The sequence below is a fragment of the Paramisgurnus dabryanus genome, chromosome 18 (genome assembly GCF_030506205.2).
Source record: "Paramisgurnus dabryanus chromosome 18, PD_genome_1.1, whole genome shotgun sequence".
NCBI lineage: Eukaryota > Metazoa > Chordata > Actinopteri > Cypriniformes > Cobitidae > Paramisgurnus > Paramisgurnus dabryanus.
In genome coordinates, this window is record NC_133354.1 from 15,168,985 (window position 1) to 15,190,488 (window position 21,504).

The following is a 21,504-nucleotide window of genomic DNA, read 5'->3' on the forward strand; positions in this document are numbered from 1 at the left end:
GCTCCTTATGATCTTGTCATAAACAAAAATGCACGTGTGTGGTTTCTTGAGAGAGTTATCACGGATAATTAGCAAACTTCAGACGCTGTGGAAAAAAACTACCAAGTGCAGGACTTCACATGTCTTTACAGGATCTTTACAGTTTGTGTGTAATTGCACACACAGATTGCAAAAACTCATGTCAATGATGTCAGTTTGTTTCCTGACAAAGATCTTATGATTATCAGAAGCAACATAAACCACACAGAAAAAAGTGATCTCAAATGTGATGTCATGAAAATGTGGCTATGATGTGGACGGAGTTCCCCTGACCGATGCACTGACTTTAAAATAACACCCATGGGCGTCAGCCTTATACATAGCATGGAATGATGAAAATAACATCACAGTATTTGTTTATTAGTAATTCATTGTAAAATCAAACTTATGTTTCTGTAGGCACCCAAGAAAAGGCATTAAGTGTTAAATGCCAGCGTAATGACTTCCTGTGTGTTACCACACACAAGGAGGTAAAGCAAAAGATTAGAGACTGTGTCTCCTGCCATCCTATGACAGTTACCACAGGGTAAGTGTGTCTGGGAAAAGGTGCACAGACACTTTCACAAGAACCTGCTGAGGAAGTTGCAAGAGCATGAGAGACTGAAATAGATAAAGAGATATGTTTCACTTTCAGGTATTTCTTCAATTATAAGCAAGTTGTCCGAAAATACATTTCCCTCACAGTTTTTTTTTTAAATTAAGTTATGTATTGTGCTTAATAAAATTATGTGGTGGAATAACAAGTTAAAGGTTTTTGGAGCGAAACATGTATGTACCCCAAATATTTTCAATTTTTTTGCATAATTTGAGTTATGCTTCATCTCAGGTGAAGAGATATTTACTAGGGCTCACAATACTGAAGAGAACTGTGATATGTGATATCTTGCTAAATAATGCAATAATGGTTTTAGTTTGTAAAATAATGAAAAATTATATAACCAGCATACACATTATACTATTTTTTTGATTGTTGATCATCTTCCGCACATATGCGTGTAACACAGTGCGTGTAAATTTTCACAGTGTAAAGTGTTATCACTAAGCCCTTGTGAAGAACTTTAAATATTGTGTTATATTCTGCATATATTAACATCCTGTTTTGACAAATGTGATATAAAGGAAGATGACCTTGGCTTACTCCTGTGAATTACTGAAACATGTTCAGATCAACCTGAACTGTGCATCCTTTCATTGGTAATCTGACCATATTTTTTGATTTGTTTTATTAGCCAATCAAGTTTTATGCTAATGATATGTAATGCAAAATAGGATGCCTATAATCTGCATGTCCCATAATAAACTGAGAATAAAGAAAACCACTTCTGTGCGCCTCTTCCTCACCAAGGTGTTGGTGGTCACAGAACACCGATAGATTCAGTTTCATCTCAAGCACACTCCTCACTGTCACTTTTGTTATTTGGTAAACAAGTTTGTCACCATGATACGGATGTAAATTTACACACAGCTTGGTTTAAAACATTCCTATGTATATAACACTAAGAAAATTTTTTTAAAGTGTATTTAATTAACTATTGCGACATAATTAATCAAGTGCCTAGGGTTGAGAAACATACAGCGATTTTTTTCGCGCATTTTTTGTTAAAATGACCCCCAAACTCGCTGGCTTTCCAATGTACAAAATACGACCCAGAAGTCAATTACTTGCTACGGAGAGTCGCACAAGGGGTTGCAACCTAAGCTGGTTGGCTGGTTTTGGCTAGTCTCCCAGCCTGGTCTTAGCTTGTGTAGTTGGTTTAAGAGAGGTTTTGGACACTTTTAAGCTGGTCAGCCTTACCAGCATAAACCAGCATGACCAGGCTGGAAGCTTGGCTAAGCTGGATGGCTGGTCTTAGCCGGTTTAAGATTGAAGTAGCTCGTTTAAGCTGGTCCTTCCTGCCTGGCAAAGCTTAAACTGGTCTCCCAAGCCTGGTCAAGCTGGTGGAACAGCTGGTTTTAGTTGGTGGGTCAACTGGTCTCCCAGATCAGCTAAAACCAGCTAATCAGCTTATGCTGGTTTTAGCTGATTTTTAAAGAGCCCCTATGGAAGTGTTGTAGTCAAGACCACCTAAACCGAGACCAAGTCATGACCAAGACCAAGACAGGCCGAGAGCGAGACAAGACCAAGACTTTAAAGGGTCGAGACCAAGTCAAGACCAAGACCATGACAGGCAGAGAACAAGTCAAGACCAAGACCAGTGCAAGTCACTGCATTAAAACACTTATGATAAAATGTGGAATATGCATATGATTAGGCACTTCGTGTGTGTGCGTGTGTGTGTGTGTGTGCCATCAGAGAAGTTGATCAAATAATAAAAGGCATTGCAGATATGTGGTAATTTATCTTTGTCTATAAGCAAATAAAAGTGAACAAACACTAAAGAGCTGAAATCAACTTAACCATTTATTCTGAACTGTCTTTCCATGGCTTGCCATCCACTTAACACAATGCAGGTGTTTTTAGTAATAAAATTAGAAAAATTGTCATTGGGAGAAACTTAAACGATGCTTAAAAAATGCCAACATCATATGCCAAACCTGAATAAACTGCATAAAATTACATTTATGATGTGCCATCAGTTGTGGTCTTGACCGGTCTTGAAATAAAATTCCGAGTCCTCTTTGTCTGAGACCGAGACGAGACAGAGTAAAAAAGCGGTCAATTCCAAGACGAGACCAAGACCTTTAAAAAGTGGTCTTGAGAACGAGACTGGTCTCGAGAACTACAACACTACCCTATGGTTCGATTCATGATTTAACAATACCTTTGGTGTGTAAGTGTGTATTAGTACATATTAAAGGAATAGTCTACTCATTTTCAATATTAAAATATGTTATTACCAAGTTTGGTGGTAAAAAATAAAACGTAGCGCTTTTCTAAGCGGATTTAAAAGAGGAACTATATTGTATGGCGTAATGGCACTTTTGGGAGTACTTCGACTCACCTGAAAAATCCGCTCCCCTTCTCCCTCTCATAATGGGAGAGGGAGAGTGTTACTGCGCCGAGTCGAAGTACTCCCAAAAGTGCTGTTCCGCCATACAATATAGTTCCTCTTTTAAATCCGCTTAGAAAAGCGCTACGTTTTATTTTGTACCACCAAACTTGCTCGTATAACTACTCGTCTTAAATAGGAAAAACGTTGATGTGTTTGGTCACTTCTAACTTTATCTCTGAGTGGTACCATTGAATGAATGGGGCTAAGCTAAATGCTATCGAAGTGTAGCAGCGCGCTCCAGCGCTTACGTGCACGCACTAAGATGATAGAGGGATGTATCAACTCTTCATAGTTAAGGTAATAACATATTTTAATATTGAAAATGAGTAGACTACTCTTTTAACAATATGCAAAAGGTACAAATCTCAAAGTAAACAATGACACGAGTTATCATCTCCAACGTAAATCTCTTTTCTTGGACTACAACAAACACACGGATTGTAGGCAACAGTTTACTTCCTGGGATTGGTGATGTAGACAACACCGACATTGTCATAATTCCTCCCACTTTGGACTCACAGCTTGTAAGTTAACTTCTGTTAGCCATAAATAACCATAAATCACGCGAACACATTGTTTATACCAAATACACAAAATAACATTGTTTTTAGCAATGAAATAGGTGCACTTTAAGTATGATACGACATGAAAATTATTAGTTCTTTGTTGTTTAACTTTATTAGTAACACTTGAATCATTTAAAATCCTTTAAAATAACACTAAAATGGAATCTCATTAAGGCCAGTAGTTGGTGATGTCACACTATGTCTGAACAAGTAATACACATTTGCATACTGTCACCGTATTTACAAATAAATGTTTTGTTGTTAACACAGAAACTATTGTTTTTGAAAACATGCAGTTTGTGATCCTTTTTCGAAAGTGTGCGTTTTCAGGATTTAAAACGCCGTTTTCATTTAAATGAACACCCGGGATTTTTTTCTAGTTCAAAATGATGCCATGATTATGAACCAATGTTTGCCAACCTGCTGTAATTTACTCCAGACCAATTCTTAGAAACAAACTCTTTGGCTAACTGTATAACGCTAAATAAATTCTAAATAAATACTAAATGCTAAATTTAGGCATAAAGTGAAGACAGGGCTCTCTATCTGGGAGGGGCCTCTCAGCTCTACTACCCAATCTCTCAAGTTTTTGAATGTGGCTACATCTGGAAGCTCTCATTATTGTTGATCAAAGGAGAGCGATTTCGTCCAGGAATTGTAAAATTAAAATGCTTTTAAAAATGTGAAGGCATCTACCGCATTCACATTGCTCTTCCAACTTCCACTCCGCGTGCGTGCGTGCGCCGCCGCCCATACATGTTGCCTAGCAACAAACGTGCTTGGTGGGTAGTACCTTGAACCCGAAGGTAGGAATTCCAAAATCCGAGTTGTCTGGAACACAGGCTTGTTCGACTTCATGCGGCGCCAAAAGAACCTCCGTGAAGATGACATCAAAGTACCGCGAGAGTACTTCGAGAAATCAGGTAAAGTATAATTTCGAATCGCTCTCGCGGTACTTTGACGTCATCGTCCTGTCAGTTTTATTGGCGCCGCGAAACCTACCAGGTAATCAGAAATGTTAACTTCCTTTGTTTGAGTTGAGCACACATAAAAGCTTCAGACAGCTAGAACTCGGCAAAAAACTTGCCTGCGTATGCCTGCGCCTCGTCCATCCATTGTAAACAGCAGAAAAAGTTCTCTCTTACAAGGTGTGAGTTTGCTAAAAATGCGTGTAAATGTGTGAGAGTTAAAGATCTGTTAGTACTGTTTAAGTGTGAGATCCGTTCATGTACTTTAAATGTCCAACAGTGTTGTAGTCTCTGACAATATGACAATCTACGGTTCCTGTTACTGAAAACATATCGGATAAAGCATAAATGTACACTTCTACATCAAGTAATTTTAGTGTACTTAGCAACAATTAAGATCACGGCATTAAAACACGTTGTGACCCAAGTGCTTTTGCACAGTTGAGTGTGGTTAGTTGTGCTCAAGGCATAACAAATACACCCAGTAGAGGGCAGTAAAACTAAACATAACCCTTAAACAAAACAAAAAATATAACACATTGCAGTATGACAGATATTCAAAAACAATGCAATATTTACACAATATGAATCAACTATGAAAATACACAGTCCTTTATTGGCACCAAGAACTATATCAATTCAGAAAGTGATATCCACAGAAGGAGTGAGATACATGTAAAATTGACAGTGGTGTACATTTTGACAGGCTACTAGTCATAGAAACCATGTTATAGTTTCGTTAGGCTGGTAACACAGAAACCTTATTTAAACTGAAAGATACATGAATGTTTTAAAATAAAAACTCTCCTGAATTGACATGCAGAACAAGCCACTCTATTGGCATTCCTGATTTTCAACATACAAAAGGGGAAAAATCCATCATATAAAAATTATTTTCTTATAGTTTTTGAAGTAAACAGTGCTTGTGATTATTGCTATTTAATTGCACACTTATTTACAGAGCTGTGCAAAGTAAAATGTTTCTATAAAAAGAGTTCGGAGGGCGTTTTGCATTGTATAACTCCTCTCAGCTTACATATCATGTCTCTTAACACTCCAGCACATTCTAGATTCCCCTTAAAAACAACCACCACAAAGTGTTTGACAGAACATTAAATATCCCCTCAACGTCCTCACACTTCCTGCTCCACATACTTCAACTTGCCATATCCATCAGGAGAGCCGATCGGCCCTGCTTTGTTGGCCCATGACATAGCTCAAGTCTTTGCATTCGATTGTCCAACAGAACAGGAGTCACCATAGCCACAGTAAAAAAAAGCAAGCATATAGAGTCAAGACTGATCCAGATTGGTTACTGGCCACAGTCACTGCAATGCAGAGAATTGCTTTTTTCAATTGCTAGAAGTTGTGAGAATGAATCTTGGCAGCCGGTTGGGATTCTAGTCCGCCTAGGGAAAGAAAAAATCAGGAGGTGAACGGGACAATGGTGCTGCTCTTCATTGGAAGCCCATGTTTCTGAGATGAGAGTGTCTGTTTCGGCACAAGCAAGGATGATAAAATACACTTTTCCATTACAATAAAAAAATAGTGCTTATTAATACAGATACATCAGCGTTCAGACACATAAATCCTGCATTAGTGTTTTATGTCAGTAGCCCAAAGCCCATCATATATTAATTTATGTAATCATACAAATTAGTGAAAGATGAACACATCCCGATCCATATATATATATATAGTGTTTTAACTTTTTTTGAAAGGCCTACAGCCTTGCTTGTATTTCGTTGGTCATATTAAACAACAAGAACCCAGGAAAAAGGTTGGTTGGATGTTACAAAAAAGAAAAGGCAGACAGCTTATTTACATCACACAACACTGAACACACACACACACACAGAAACTACAGCACTACACCATAGTTAGTCGGTCAGGGAAATTGTCCGTCTTTTACATGCTGATAATGTAAATCCCAGCCACACATTTGGTGATGTTAGTATGGGTGTTAGCAGTCTGCGATGGGCCTTTGCTCCTTTCCGCAGGCCATGGGTACGACTCAGTGGAGCTCAGAGTAAAACAGAGAGATTGAGATCTCAAACCCGTGTGAGGAAGTCTAAGCTGAGGGATGCGGGGATGTGAACGGTCTCCAAACTGAGTGCAGATGGCGTGAAAGGGAAGAGCACGGGGAAAGTGTGCTTAGTGTCCACCAGCAGTTGGTGGTTGTCTACTCGATCCTGGAGGCGATTCTGTGGAAGGAAATGACAGAATGTATTGGACAAGGATATCTTTCCAAATCGAAAGTGTCTATGTTCTGGCATGGTATGTTCATATCATAAGCATATACATATTTTTACCTGTATGTCTCTGATGAAAGACACAGTGACTCTTTCTTCAAACTCATTGAGTGGTGTGTACAAGTTTAGTATCTTCACAATCTGAAGCAAAGTAAGGGCATGATTAACAAACTTATCGATAAAAAACAAAACAAAAAATAAACGAAAAAGAAGAAACATCTACCTGCTGTAAACTAAGAGAGTTACAGAGTGAGCAAATGGCCTCTGCGTCTTGAGAAGTCTTCTTGTTCATCTGCAACAGCTTAGCGGCCTGGATCAGAGGTTCCAACGTGGAAACAGATCCACCCTGATGCAGATTCCTTTCCCTCAGCCATTCCTCCAACTGACTGATGTTGTACCTGAAAAACAGAAAGGAAATCCATTAGCTTTGCTATCGTCTACCAATAAGTGCAAAAACTTAGCAATATGACATGCTGTATGGTGATTCTCTATTGAACCGAAACCAAGATGTATACCTGAGCTGCATGCCTGTACTCCAAGAGCAGACATCTTTGCGCAAGAGCAAGTTGTTGAGGCTCACAGCGTTGATGGAGTAGAAGAGCTGGCGAATAACCTGCTGGCAGATCTCAGGGTCCAAGCCGTGGTCCGCCATGGTGGTGTGAAACTGCGCCAGCTGCCGTTTCAGGGCCTGCAGTGTGTAGCCCACCGGAGCTCCGCTATCACAGTCAATACTAGCGGAGCGGTTCCTGTAGCCCATGGGCTTCACCCCGGCCAGGCTCGGGATGCTTTCACTTTCAAGCATGGCAGATACTACCAAAATTAAACAAGAAAAGGATTATGAGATGACACACTGTATTTTATCTGGATCAATACGGTTTACACAGATGCGGTGAAATACTGCTGGACTGTTAATCGTTTTAGCACAAACACTGCCGTTTTTATTGAACACTCAATGTAGAAGTCCCCCTGTGGTGAAAATCGTTGGAAGGCTCTAATGCTGCGTTCACACCAGCTGCAGTAGAGGGGTCAAGCGCGAGTGATTTCAACATTACGTAAATGTAAAGACGCGTTTACACGTGTCTGGAGGTCTTGGGGTGCAAATGAGGCGTTAAGTGCGAAGCGCGGTAGACGCAAATCCGCCTCATGAGCATGAATGGCGCGAATTGAGCGCTGCCGTGGGTTGAAAAATCTGAACTTTGGCGGAAAATCGCGCCACGTTAACCAATCAGGAGCTTGCTCTAGTAGTGACATGATTAAAGGAAGTTAGCGGAGTCACAGAAGACACTCACATGACGCGTATTTCCTCGTGAATGTCTTGAATAACTAGAATTGCACGTGCGAATAAAGCGAGTACACTCAAAATGTTGAAGCGTCCAACTATTTGCGAATAGCGCGTTTTTGCCGCCTCTACCACGTTTGGTGTGAATCCAGCATAAGTGTCTAGTTTTCAAAGTACAATGTAGTAGGAGTAATTTCTAAAATATCGTGGGGCTTATTTTGTTTACATATTTATAACACGTAATATCCCATTCGTAACAAACTACTATATATATATATATATTCATGGCACATCATATTTCATCACCATTTTGAGAAAAGAATGAGATAGTGAGAGCAATTTTCTAAAATTTCATGGTCAACTTGGTATTATTTAGATTTACAAATCTTCAAAAATCTTGAGAAACTATATATTGGAAAGCCTTAAGGACGTAGTTTTCATAATTCCTTTTTGCAGTAAGAATAATGCAGTCACAGTAATTCATTATTTTGTGAAAATTGGTCTAAATAGTGCAGCAAACCGTAGACACCTAGTGGCCTTTGTTGGTAAAACCACTAAAAGTGTCACAAAATATTTTTTAGTCATTTTGAAATTAAATTTGAATCAAAATTTGTTGAGACTTATGGCTTCATGTTTTTAGCATTCTTATTGTTTTTTTTAATATAAAATATATACCTTATTGCATTATTTTTATTTATTTATTATTATTTAAATAAACTGCTATAAACTATAAAATAAACAATTTTTTTATTTAATATTAACAACACTTCAGTGAAAAACTTTTTTCAGTGAGTTTTTTCTTAAAAAAGTGACCAAGATTAGGCATCTAGATCAAAGAATGCTAGAGTCTTTCATCCCACCACTCAAAAAGAGGGGGACACTTAAGCTTAAAGAATAAGCTAAAAGACAACCCATGTGCAAATTTCGTCATTCAACAAAATTGTGAGTATTTAAAATTAAAAGTCTCATTCTTCAGTTTGAAATCGCCTCCTACTTCACAAACACGTAACCACTCACATCATCCCAGTTGAACGAGTTGATCAATAGTTTGAGCCATAGATATTATGTATGGATGCCACATAGATTCTGCGATGACTTCTGTGTGAATGCTCTAACCTGTTAACATCAACGTTAAAAAAATTGTGCCACAAAAGTGCAGTTTACGTATGGATTGTTTGAAACCAGATTTAGCAGTTATGTGTCTGAAACTGCAGAAGGTAGCATCTATTTGCATATATCTATGGTCCAAGGTGGTGCGAAAGTGGGAGGTGGGAATATTTGCATATTCATATCTATTGCCTGAGCTGTGTGATTGAGTATAGGCAGGGACCGATTTGCATATTTTAGATCTGTGTATACTAATTGGGGCAAGGGTGTAGAGATACATTTAAAGCATGAAGAAATTACTGTGACATGTACTCTTATAATGCTGAAAGATGAGTTTTAAGTAGTAAAATTATTGACTACAGAGAGACTTTAACTACCAATAAAAATACAACTCAATGTCTGGTTGTACTCACCGATCATGGGTTGCAGGAATGCTTCTGCCACTCTGATGAGCTGCTGATAGATTTGGATGGAAAGGTCACTCAGTACCTGCCGATACTCTGCAAGGTCAAAGTTTTTCAGGCAGTGCTCATTCTGCTTGGGTGTGTTCTGAGTCATAAATGCCTACAACAGAAAACAACAGCAAAATCATTGAAATATTCTGGGAAGGAGCCAAACCATCGCTCTATAAGCATTGTGAGATTTAAGCAAGAATAGATTGACATCTCACCTCATCTCCGCTATACTGCTTCAGACAGTGAAGAAGTCTACTGGAATTAGCCAACCAGAAGGAGGTCATTTCAAAGTCATCGTTGTTTTTCTGAAAGACATAAACATTCCCGTTTTACATTGATGCATTTAGCAGATACAGGAATGAATTTTGAGCATGTATTGTAGTGGTGGAATGGGTAGTGTGAGCATAAACATGATACATACCTTCAGAACCTTTTTGATGGCATTGATGGTTGAGGTGAGGAGTGAGTGAACTTTCTGGTCGTCGTTGATGTAGTCTGCGTGACGGATGCACATGAAGAGGATGTAGGCAGGGAGGCAGGGGACAGTGGCTGACACAGATTGGGGCTTCATGTCTAAAAACAAGAAATCAATATGAATAACACATATATTTAAAGAATTTGTTTCCAAAACATGATAAACGCCATTTAAAAAAAAGTTATCGCCAAAATCAGTATTGTATCTGGTAAATTATTAAAAAGTTAATTATTAACTTTACGCAAAATCCGATATCTGTCGTGTTATTCTGTCATCTTTTTCCCAAAACGGGATAAACGCCAGTCCTCCTTCTATGCAGAATGCAATAAATCCGCTCAACGAATCACAGTGCACCATTTCACGCATTGTAAACAATAACGGAGGTGCGTTGAATACACACAAAATCCTAGTTTTCCTAATCTACTTTGTACTTCGTGATCAACAAACAAAAACAAAAAATACTACTTTTGATGGCATTGATAAACCTGTGGTGGTTTTCTGTAACGGGGAAGAAACGTAAGCCATCAAAATCAAATAACTGACGTGAGAGGTATTCAGGCGAAGGAAAAATGCCGGCTGTTGCTTGTTCTCACACGACAGCATCAAGCTTCTGTCATGCTAACACACTGACCCCAGATCTTATGAAAACATTTCCATTATTTTACTCGAAGTCATGAACCAATCGAGCTGAACCAATACATTTTACAGCTGATCGCTGTTCAAAAAGTTCAGCGATGATGTCCCAAGGATGACAGCATCAATGACGGTGTTCTTAATATGACAAAGTGTTTTGATTAATGCCATTAAAGTTTTTTTTTTTTTAAATCAGTGTATACCACTACTATACTAAATGAATCAACTAAATGAATATAACATGGCAAAGATGAATGCACATTTATATATTGATTCAATGGATTAATTGCATTTTGTGGAAAAAATTATCTGTTTTTATAATAAATCTTTGAAAATCAAATTATTGATTTGAATTTTTTATGTTTTTATAACCTAAAGATCATGATGCTATGTGAAAGTTTGTAACAGAAATAGTGGTTTTCATCTGGTCACTTTCTTGGTATAGAAAACACGTTTTAACTGAAATTAGTCAAAATGGATTTCTTGCATTTTGGAACCAAACTCTTCGTTTATTATATGTAACTACAGGACCTTTAAGTAAAGGATTGTAAAAAATATTTCCCAAAGAATTGATGGATAAAACCCAGTGCAGACCTGTAATCAGACTCTTGACCAGCAAGGCCTCATCTTCTTTGTAGTATTCCAGCATGCCTTCAAAGTCCTTCTCCTTCCTCTGCACGGTGACCTGTCTGGTTAGTTCTGGCCTGCTTCTGGTGGTCTGACTCACTGTAAGAGATCCAATGCATGTGAGCACACACAACAGCACCAACAAACCACATCATAAACGCAGATTAATGCAGACGTCTTACCTTCCAACTCCTTTACTTTCTTCATATAGATTCCTAACTGCTTCTTCAGCTTCCTCTCATTCTTCTCCAGCTTCTCCTTAATTTCCTTGAGATCCTAAAGAGGAAAACCACCATTACATTCCCCTTTAGTAGGAAAATCTATATGGGATGTAGGACACAAATGCAACTAGGTTAAGTCTTCTCACCAGGTTTTCATTGGTGAGACGCGTGAGCTCCTGTTGTATGCTGAACTCCACCAGAGCCTCGGGAGAGAGGGTGGAGAAGTTGTTAAGCATCTCCTGCTTTGTCTCCAAGTCGTTCCTCATCAATTCGATCTGCGTGTGAAGAGCCTCCAGCTCATCGTTGTGTTTACGAGACTGCGTCTTCAGCTGGTCTTCCAGCAACCTAAAACAAATGCAAACATCTATATTAAAACAACTAATCGTGTTACCTTGTGAATGAACCAATGAGCTTTGTGTTGCTAACAACTGTGAGCTACAGGAACAAGCAAATATGCCACACATTATTGTGCCCTTCGGTCTTTAAGTGATGACACAAATAAAAAACATTGATGTCACTACAAACAAAGACCATCAAAATGTCTTTTGTGAAGAAAATGTGGGAGAAAATAAATGAAGTTAATCAAAGTTTGGAAAGCTACTAGAAAATTGAAGCACAACCTGGCAACCTGCTTTAGACCCTGATACGCCAGGCCAAGCTCCCCATCTTCATTCAAAAACACCCAGTCTTGTGCTTTACTGGCATCCAAGTAATAGAGAGCCCAAGAGAAAGAGAAGCAGTAGCAGATTGACAAGAGAAAAAGCAGAAGAAGAGAAATATGACAAGAAGACAGATACATTTGGATTACCTATCTCCTTTTCAAGTGTAACTTGGTTATTGCAATGACTTGGGTTATTCGTTTTTAGGGTGAACTGCCTGCCTAAGCAATGTACATATATAAGGAGATGTGATAATCACAGAAAATAAGAAATGGAGGAAGAAGTAAAATTGCATGCATGAAAAATCAGGTAGATTCCAAGTGGCCAAAACAGAGAGAAAGTGTTTTTTTGTGGTGAAAAATGTGGATAAGTCCTCTCAAGTCACCCACACAAAAAATATGAGGAACAAAATTACAATAAGTTTTGGATGCCAAGTCTCAAGTGTGTTAATGATCAAAAATATGCAAGGTAGAAAATGTTTCTTATAAAAAGGCAGAGAAACTATAAAAAAATTTTGTGACTGTGCAGATCAGTCTTACTTCTTCGACTCGCCATCCACCACGTCCTCTGGCTTCTTGTTCTTATTGTCGTTATATTCTAATACGTCATTGGAATTCTGTTGGAATAAAATACAAAAATAGCAATGTAAATACTTGCAGGTGAAATGTTCTGTGTTAAAACATACAAGCACATCCTTTTAAAACAAAAACAAAAGTTCAGAGGAGAGGTGAACAGTACTTGGAGATTATTAGCGCTTTTGTTCCAGCTCTTAATCAGACAACTTCATTAAAACTGCTATTAAAATATCATACAGATAAGAAAATACATACGATAACCCTTTACAATAAAGTTGTACAGCATTTGTTTACATTAGTTAATGCATTAGTTAACATGTACAGTACTGTGCAAAAGTCTTAGGCCACCATGCCACAATTAGATTTGTTGTTTTTGCAATGTTATAGTGATCATATATAATTGTTTCTCAGTCCCTTTAATAGAATACATTCAGAAAATACAGGAAATGTATATATAGTATTAAAAACTGTATAAAAATGTAAACTGATGTGTCAAGTTTTTAGGGTAAACTCCCCTTCCACTTGAGCAATAGCAGGGAACTCCAGGATCACTTAAAACTAATTAAAATTAAATCCTTATTTCTAATTTTAAAGAAATTAGTCTTTATCCTTCATTCTGCTCAAAAACGCTCAAGACATTTAGTCCTGAAAATTAAATTTATAATTTGTAAAATGTACATATTTCCTGTATTTTCTGTTTGTATCTTAATAAAATAGATTGAAAAATAAACATGGATGGACATTAAACTTCTAAAACAACAAGTCTGGTGGTGGTGCACAGTACTGCACTTACAATAAACAATGCAGCATTTAGGGATAGTTCAGTTCTGTTATCTGTCATCATTTACTCAACTTTATGTTGTTTGTAGCCAAACCATTTTTGAGCACCATTGACTTCATTACATATCCGTGTTCAGAAATGTATACAAGTTTGTAACAACATGAATGCGGTTAAATGATGGCAGAATTTCTGTTTTTGGGTAAACTATCCCTAAATTCTGCATTGTTTATTTTTAGTACATGTAAACTATTTATCCATCCATCCGTCGGTTTTGTTGAGGATTTCGATTTTTAGAGACCTCTAATGTAGTCTGATGGAATGCTTATGTATTTTTGATATGACCCTGGACCACAAAACCAGTCATAAGGGGAAATGTTTAAAAGTGAGATTTATACATCACATGAAAACCATATAAATAAGCTTTCCATTAATTGATTTATTAAATTAGGAAAGTATTTCTCTGAGATATAACTATTTGAATATCTGGAATCTGAGGGTGCAAAAAAAAAAATCAAAATACTGAAAAAAACATCGCCTTGAAATTTGTAAGCAACACATATTACTAATTATAAATAATATTTGTTATATTTACAGTAAAAAATTAACAAAATATCTTCATGGAAAATGGTTTTTACTTAATATCCTAATGATTTTTTTGCATTAAAAATAAATCAATAACTTTGACCCATACAATGTTTTTTGCCTATTAATACAAATATATGACTGGTTTTGTGGTCCAGGGATCACATATATGACAATGACAGTCCAAAAAGCTGTTATTTGTGATCTTCAGACTATGAGAGTAAAAAAAGAAACCTATCCGATTCATATGATAAACCTGAAGCTATGACTGCAAAGGTCCATGCCAGTACCCAATGGGAAGCTGATTTTACAAAATGAATGTTAACTGACATGCGGTGATGTTTTCAGACTCACAATGTGATTAGTGTTCTCTAATTGTTTTGTGGTGTTGACAATCTGGGTCTTAAGCATAAGAACTTCCTCTTTGCGCACTTCCAGCTCCTCATTGGCCTCTTTGAGTTGATTCAGCAGCACGCTATAGCCTTCCTGAAGCTCGTTGGGCGAGCTGTTTTCTGAGGCGTTGACGGCCACTGCTTTTCTCAGCTCATTCAGGTCGTTCTTCAACTTCTTATTCTCAGTCTCAAGCTCTTGTCTCTGTAGATAACACAGACATGCATTAATACAATCTAAAAGTGGGATAATAATTGTGCATATTGTCTCACAATCTCCAAAGCAACTGTTTTAACCAGGGGTTGCCAATCCTGGTCCTTGAGGGCCACTAGTGCGCCTCAGAGCTTAGCTCAAACTGTATATACTGTAAGGCAGTGGTGTCAAACTCAATTTCATCCCGGGCCACATCAGCATTACGGTTAATCTCAAAGGGCCGGTTGTATTTGAATGACTGTATGAATGTATCAACTCTTTTATTACTGTATATTGCATAATTTTCTCTGCATTTGCTTACTATTGGTTTTGTTAATAACTCAATTAATACCAAGAAGCCCGGGCAAATAATGACAAAGTGTATAGAGTACAACTATTCTACAGATTATTTTTAAAATAATTGTGGTGACAAAAACACATGTTGTATGTGAGTACAGTACACTCAAAATGTTATGTTATCCTTCATTGTGCAGGTCAGAAAATGAGAGGCATTTTAGATACTATTAAAGAGTTTTACCATCTCCACCACAAAATTAGGCATTTATTAAAACACATCTACCCTCGCTTGTCATTTCTTGCCCTCTTTACAAAAAAGCTGTGATTTTTTTTACCTGGCTTTGAGTGTCTGACTGTTTGACTGACGTCTCATGAGTTCATTGTTGTAGGCTACAGATCAATAGATTCAATCGTTTATTAATGAGTCAGATGGGTCATTAGTTCGGCGGAAATAGACGCGTTGTAAACTAATCCCAGCTGGACATCGCGAAACATTTCTGTACACGAGTCGGAAAACATTTTTTCGCTGGATGCGCGTGAGCGTGCGCGAGAGAGGGAGAGAAAAAACGAGCAGATCCTGTCCGTTTCCATATGCGGAGGTCGCATAGGCAGCGTCATCAAGCCTGGTTTATTTAAGTTAACTGACCATTACATTCGCAAGTCATACGCATATTACAACTATTTACTATAAACAAAGAATAATATTTAACTTTATAATTGTTAATATTCTGAAACAAGACAGTCTTGATGACGTATGCAGCCTGGAAATGCGAGCTCCGGACGCTGCAGCGTTCGCATTCAGACACGCCCATTCTGGTAGTGCGCGCGTGCGGGGCACTGCTCATTCTCTCTCATGCAATCATCAACATAATCACTATAATTACATTACAAAAAGACTTTGGCGGGGCAAAAATTAGTTTTGGTGGCTGCTAAAAAAAATCTATATAGGAAATAACCTGCAAAAATAAAACTTATAATAACAATAAAATAATCTGTAAACTCTCGCGGGCCACATAATTAACATAATTTGTAAACTCTCGCGGGCCAGATGAAATGAGGGGGCGGGCCGGATTTGGCCCGCGGGCCTTGAGTTTGACACCCCTGCTGTAAGGAATCCTGAAGACTTGGATTACTGTAGCTGCAGGTTAAAGGATTAGTCAATTTTCTTAAAAAAATTCTGATAATTTACTCACCACCATGTCATCCAAAATGTTGATGTCTTTCTTTGTTCAGTCAAGAAGAAATTATATTTTTTGAGAAAACATTCCAGGATTTTTCTCATTTTAATGGACTTTAATGGACCCCAACACTTAAGACTTAACTCAACACTTAACAGTTTTTTCAACGGAGTTTCAAAGGACTCTAAACGATCCCAAATGATGCATAAGGGTCTTATCTAGCGAAAATATGCACTTTTAAGCCACAACTTCTTGTCTATCTCCGGTCCTGTGATGCCCCAGCGGGACCTCACGCAATACGTCATCACGTCAAAAGGTCACGAATGATGTATGCGAAACTACGCCCCAGTTTACAAGTGTGGAGAAAGAGGACCGTTATTGTTTAAAATGGTCCGCAAATGTGCGTTTCATATATGTAACACGTGACCTTTCTACGTCATTACGCAATTAGGTGAGACCGCGCTGGTGCGTCAGAGGACCGGAGATAGACGAGAAGTTGTGCTTTAAAAGTGAATATTTTTTATTTTTCTTGCCAAAAATGACAATCGAGTCAAGTGTTAAGTGTTGGGGTCCATTAAAGTCAATTAAAATGAAAAAATTCTCAAAAAACATAATTTCTTCCCGACTGAACAAAGAAAGACATCAACATTTTGGATGACATGGGGGTGAGTAAATTATCTGGATTTTTTAAAAGAAAATGGACTAATCCTTGTAGGTGTGTGTAACGGGAGTTGTACAGTAGCTTAAATCTGCAGGACAGTGGGCCTCCACAAGATGAATTGAAGACCCCTGGCATAATCCTTTATTGATTTTTTTTATATATAAAAACAACAACAGTTGCCATCAGGCTGAAGCAAAACAGTTCTACATAACACAAAACCTGTTTGTTTGTGCATTGCAAAGAGAAACAGTAAAACACAGAGTAAAAAAATCAAGCAAAACTGCAGTCATTAAAGAAAAAGAGAATCTGACCCCTGAAGCTAAAGCATGGATCAAAACCAGAGTGTTTGCTGAAGAGTGAGACCATTAGCAGTTATTATGTAAAAATAATGCAGTGTTGGGAAGCTAAAAAAATAAATCTGTTATATAATACAACCGCCTTGAGCTCCACCTAGCTGCACAACCGCCAGATCAAATTTTAGCTTTGATATCTTCATTCTTGCACTTTGCTCTGATCGTAGTTTAACCTTTAAAAGCAATTCATCTCCATTGGGGTTTCAACACAACCAATACTGATTTGATAGCATTAAAAGCTTAAGAGACCCACATGTGCAGCAAGACGTCTTAAAAAAGATCCTATTGATTTTACTCCCAAAGTTTGTCCTCGTGTCACTAACAAGAGGAAGTACTGCGTTGGTTTACAAAATCCTGTGCCCAAACGTCTTGATCTTCACTGTCTGTTTCATCTAACTCACCCACAATTTAACATGCAGCACAACCAGAAACATCAGAGCAATGGTGGAACACAAATCGATGAGCACTAAAACCGACATTCGACCGCAGCAGAGAGATGTGACCGCTACACTGAGGACATTATTACCTTTAGGCTGTTGTAGGCCAGGTCTGCATTTATATCCTCTTCTGACGCAGAGCCATTGGACTCATTACTCTGTGAGATAAAAGACAAAAAACCGTGAACACCAATTATCAGATAAGCCTGTTGCAAGTGCACATGATAGCCTGTTTGAAATGATAACCAATGTTTATGATGCATTTGGCCGATGCTTTTATATTAAACCACTTACAAGGCATTTAAGCTATATACATTTTACATGTGCTCACTTGGAATCAAACCCAAGACCTTGCTATTGTTAGCATCATCCTCTACTAGTTAAGCTATGGGCAACCAGTCTGGAAGCCACGGGTAAAACATGAGAAATAAACTGGCCTTGCGTTTGTTCAGATCGTCTACTTTCTCCAGGCTGGTTTGCAGCCTCTTTCTCTCCTGCTCCAGCTCTCGTACTCGCTTCTGCAGCTTCATGAACACGCTGAGGTCCATGGCGGCCTTCTCTATGCCCATCTCCTGCAGGAGGACAAAGGTTAAAACATTAATGCCCTTCGTAATAAAACATAACTGTGCCCAAGACAATTCTATGAACATAGAGATGCCTTGGTGAGAAATCACGCTGTGGTAGATCTCTAGTCAAACTGCTTTACCTCAACTTGCTGGATGGTGTCATCAGTGTCTCCAACATCAGACATGCTGATAGATGGGAAGTTGGAGTCTGAGCCCAGACTGCTCTGGTTGGAGGGGTTACGTCGATGACCGGGATGAAACTTCAACAAGGAAGGGCATAAAGACTTAAGCTTTATGCTACGTTCACACCAAACGCGAATAGAGCGTCTAGCGAATGATTTCAATGTTAAGTCAATGTAAAGACGCATTTATGTGCGTCTGGAGGTCTCGCTGCATTACTAGTTCACATGAATGATGCGAATTGACTTTGCCGTGGGAAATGCGCGAGTTCAAAAATCTGAACTTTTCCGAAAAAACCCCCCGCGTTAACCAATCAGGAGCTTGCTCTAGTAGTGACGTGATTACAAGAAGCGAGCGGAGTCGCATAAGCCCCTCCCATTATGCAAATTTCCACGTGAATGTCTCAAATGACTAGAATTTTACGACCAAATGAAGAGAGTAAACTCAAAATGTTCAAGCGTCCAACTATTCGCGAATAGTGCGTTTCTGACACCTCTACCGTGTTTGGTGTGAATCCAGCATTAGACTTCCAAAACATGTTTTTTTATCTCTTGTTAAACATTTACCTTAACAGAGGACATCTCTTCCTGCAGGTTTTCATATCTTTGCTCCAGTCTGGAGTATTCTTTGAGCAGGTTTTGATAGCGTAATCTCTCTTCATCCAGTTCAGCCTGCACACGGCTTTCCTTCTTAGACGCATCTCCACCCTTGCCTGAGACGTACAAAGAATGCATTCACAATAAAACAATAAGCCAGACAAGCTAGACTAAACCACAGAGGACATAGGCGAGCCCTACAACCTACCTAAATATTGTTGTGTAATACTGATAATGATTTTGATTTAGCATTTAGGAGCTGCTTTTATCCAAAGTGACTTTTTCAACCTTTACATTTTATCAGTATATGTAATCCCTGGGATCAAATCCACAACATTTTGCGCTGTTAACACAATCCTCTACTAGTGCCAGTGCAGGTGTTTTCCACACCATTGAGGTGGTGTTGTTAATACTTTTTAATATATGGTTTTCATAATATATACACAATAATAAAATAAATCTTCTAATCCTTTCCTATTCGGCTTTAAAGGGATAGTTTATACAAAAAAAAAAGAAAAATCTGTCATCACTTACTCACCCTAAAGTTGATCCAAATCGGATGATAGTTTGAAAAATATTAATAACCAAACAGATATTCCTGCAATGGAAGTCAAAGTTGCCCCAGATCTGCTTGGTTACAAACAGTCTTACAAATATCTTCCTTTGTTTTCCGAAAAAAGAAAAAAATTTTTTATATAAGTTTGAAATTTCTTAACTTGAGGGTAAGTAAATGATGACAGGATTTTCATTTTTTTTTTTCATTAAAATTCTATCATCATTTACTCACTATCAAGTTATTACAAACCTGCATACATTTCTTTGTTCTGATGAATACAAAGAAAGATATTTTGAGAAATGTTTGTAACCAAACCGTATGAAAAAGAATACTATGGATGTAAATGGGGTCCCCGAACGGTTTGGTTTCTCGAAATATCTTCCTTTATCAGTACAAAGAAATTAATGCGGGTTTGTAACAACATGAGAGTGAGTAAATGATTACATAAAGGGATAGTTCAAGCGAAAATGAAAATTAAGTAACATTTATATTGAAGTGTACCGTATATCCACAATCTTTCTGTATAAAATTTTACAAAAAGTATCTTGAAATTCCGAACTGATTTAATAAGAATTATCAGATGTGCATCCTTATAACAAAACAGCCATCTAATAAACCACTTATTTCCATATATAGAGATAACTGGTATAATAAACATGTGACTTTGTTGCTTTCAACCCTTATACAAAGTCATTAAGATAAGGAATGAGCGATTAATTTGTGATTGTATGAAGCGCATATTGAACATGTTAGGTCCAAGTTGCCCATTTATTTAATTCATTTAATTTCACTAGGGATGCACCGATACTGGTATCGGGTATCAGCCTCGATACCACATTTTCTAAAGTACTCGTTAAAAGTCCCCCGATACCGGGGATCGGTACCACGGTTTGAGAAATGTCTATGTTTGAGCGGCGTGTATGGGGTTAATCCTCTTGTGTTGTCCAAAGAGGCAGAGTTTACAACAAACTGGAAAACAGGTCCCTTGTTTTTTTGTTAAATTATATGACTAAAGCTGTTACCTGCAAAAATCTGTTAAATTATGTATTTTTTTATTAAGTACTCCGTATCGGCAAGTACTGAAATGCAAGTACTCGTATTCCAAAAAAGTGGTATCGGTGCATCCCTAAATTTCACTAAACTTTTCTTCCTCAAAACTTTACTGTCACAAAACACAATCGACTGAATGCTAGTACGAAAGCTCCCGATAAGACAGACCAGAAGTTAAAAGTTCAAAGATAAAGATCCAAGCTCTCTACCAAAGATACCACAACCAAAAAAGTAAATGAAGTACAGCTGATTATTTTCTTTTAACTATTCAAACCGCTTCTGAACAACTTAAACAACCTCGCCATAAAAACAGTTCAATGCTAAACAAACCTGTTAAAGCGACATTTAAGAAATAAAAAGCGTATTCAGACCAAACCTCTGGTTTCAAATAACATTCCCGCATGTGAACCAGCTGGAAACAATGGTCAGCTTTAGTAGTTGTGCAGGTACAGAAGCAACGTCACATTCCTCTACTGAAATTCAATGAGGTTTCAGTGTCTCTCGCCCCACTTGTGCACACAGACACTCTCTTGTGCATCAAACAAAACCAACCCAATCCTCCAGGCACCCACACAAGCTCCTGATACTCTCCCCTCCGCAGGCAGTCTCTATGCGTGTGATACTGTGGAGCATGACACTCACCCGGAGTGGAGTTCTGGATCCTTTGGTTCATCTCCTCTTTCTCCTTCTTCAAAAGCGAGTTCTCCTTCTGCAGCTCCTCTACCCGCTACAAGAAAATCACATCTCCTTTTCATCCAAATCCTTAGATAAATAACCATACTAAAGAGCAACTTTTGAATATTTGTTTTGCATCATCAAAACATTTTCCTCTCAGA

General features: G+C 38.0%; 1 protein-coding gene across 3 annotated transcripts in view; it reads right to left on the reverse strand.

The window, feature by feature from the left end:
* Nucleotides 1-5,160: 5,160 nt before the first annotated feature.
* Nucleotides 5,161-21,504, reverse strand: part of myo5b (myosin VB) — a 53,761-nt gene continuing 37,417 nt past the window's right edge. For 2 of the 3 annotated variants that reach the window (XM_065286883.1, XM_065286885.2), the window contains exons 23-40: nt 21,311-21,395; nt 19,033-19,178; nt 18,427-18,546; nt 18,158-18,292; nt 17,810-17,878; nt 14,567-14,806; nt 12,814-12,890; nt 11,762-11,960; nt 11,577-11,670; nt 11,362-11,493; nt 10,081-10,232; nt 9,875-9,964; nt 9,618-9,768; nt 7,334-7,628; nt 7,042-7,216; nt 6,879-6,959; nt 6,624-6,770; nt 5,161-5,975 (exon numbers count right to left, since the gene is read on the reverse strand). In XM_065286883.1, coding sequence (XP_065142955.1) covers nt 5,967-5,975; nt 6,624-6,770; nt 6,879-6,959; nt 7,042-7,216; nt 7,334-7,628; nt 9,618-9,768; nt 9,875-9,964; nt 10,081-10,232; nt 11,362-11,493; nt 11,577-11,670; nt 11,762-11,960; nt 12,814-12,890; nt 14,567-14,806; nt 17,810-17,878; nt 18,158-18,292; nt 18,427-18,546; nt 19,033-19,178; nt 21,311-21,395 — 2,397 coding nt within the window. In that variant the 3' untranslated portion in view covers nt 5,161-5,966. Of the gene's footprint in view, nt 6,771-6,878; nt 6,960-7,041; nt 7,217-7,333; nt 7,629-9,617; nt 9,769-9,874; nt 9,965-10,080; nt 10,233-11,361; nt 11,494-11,576; nt 11,671-11,761; nt 11,961-12,813; nt 12,891-14,566; nt 14,807-17,809; nt 17,879-18,157; nt 18,293-18,426; nt 18,547-19,032; nt 19,179-21,310; nt 21,396-21,504 lie in introns of all 3 variants that reach the window. The other variant, XM_065286886.1, reaches the window with a different exon arrangement.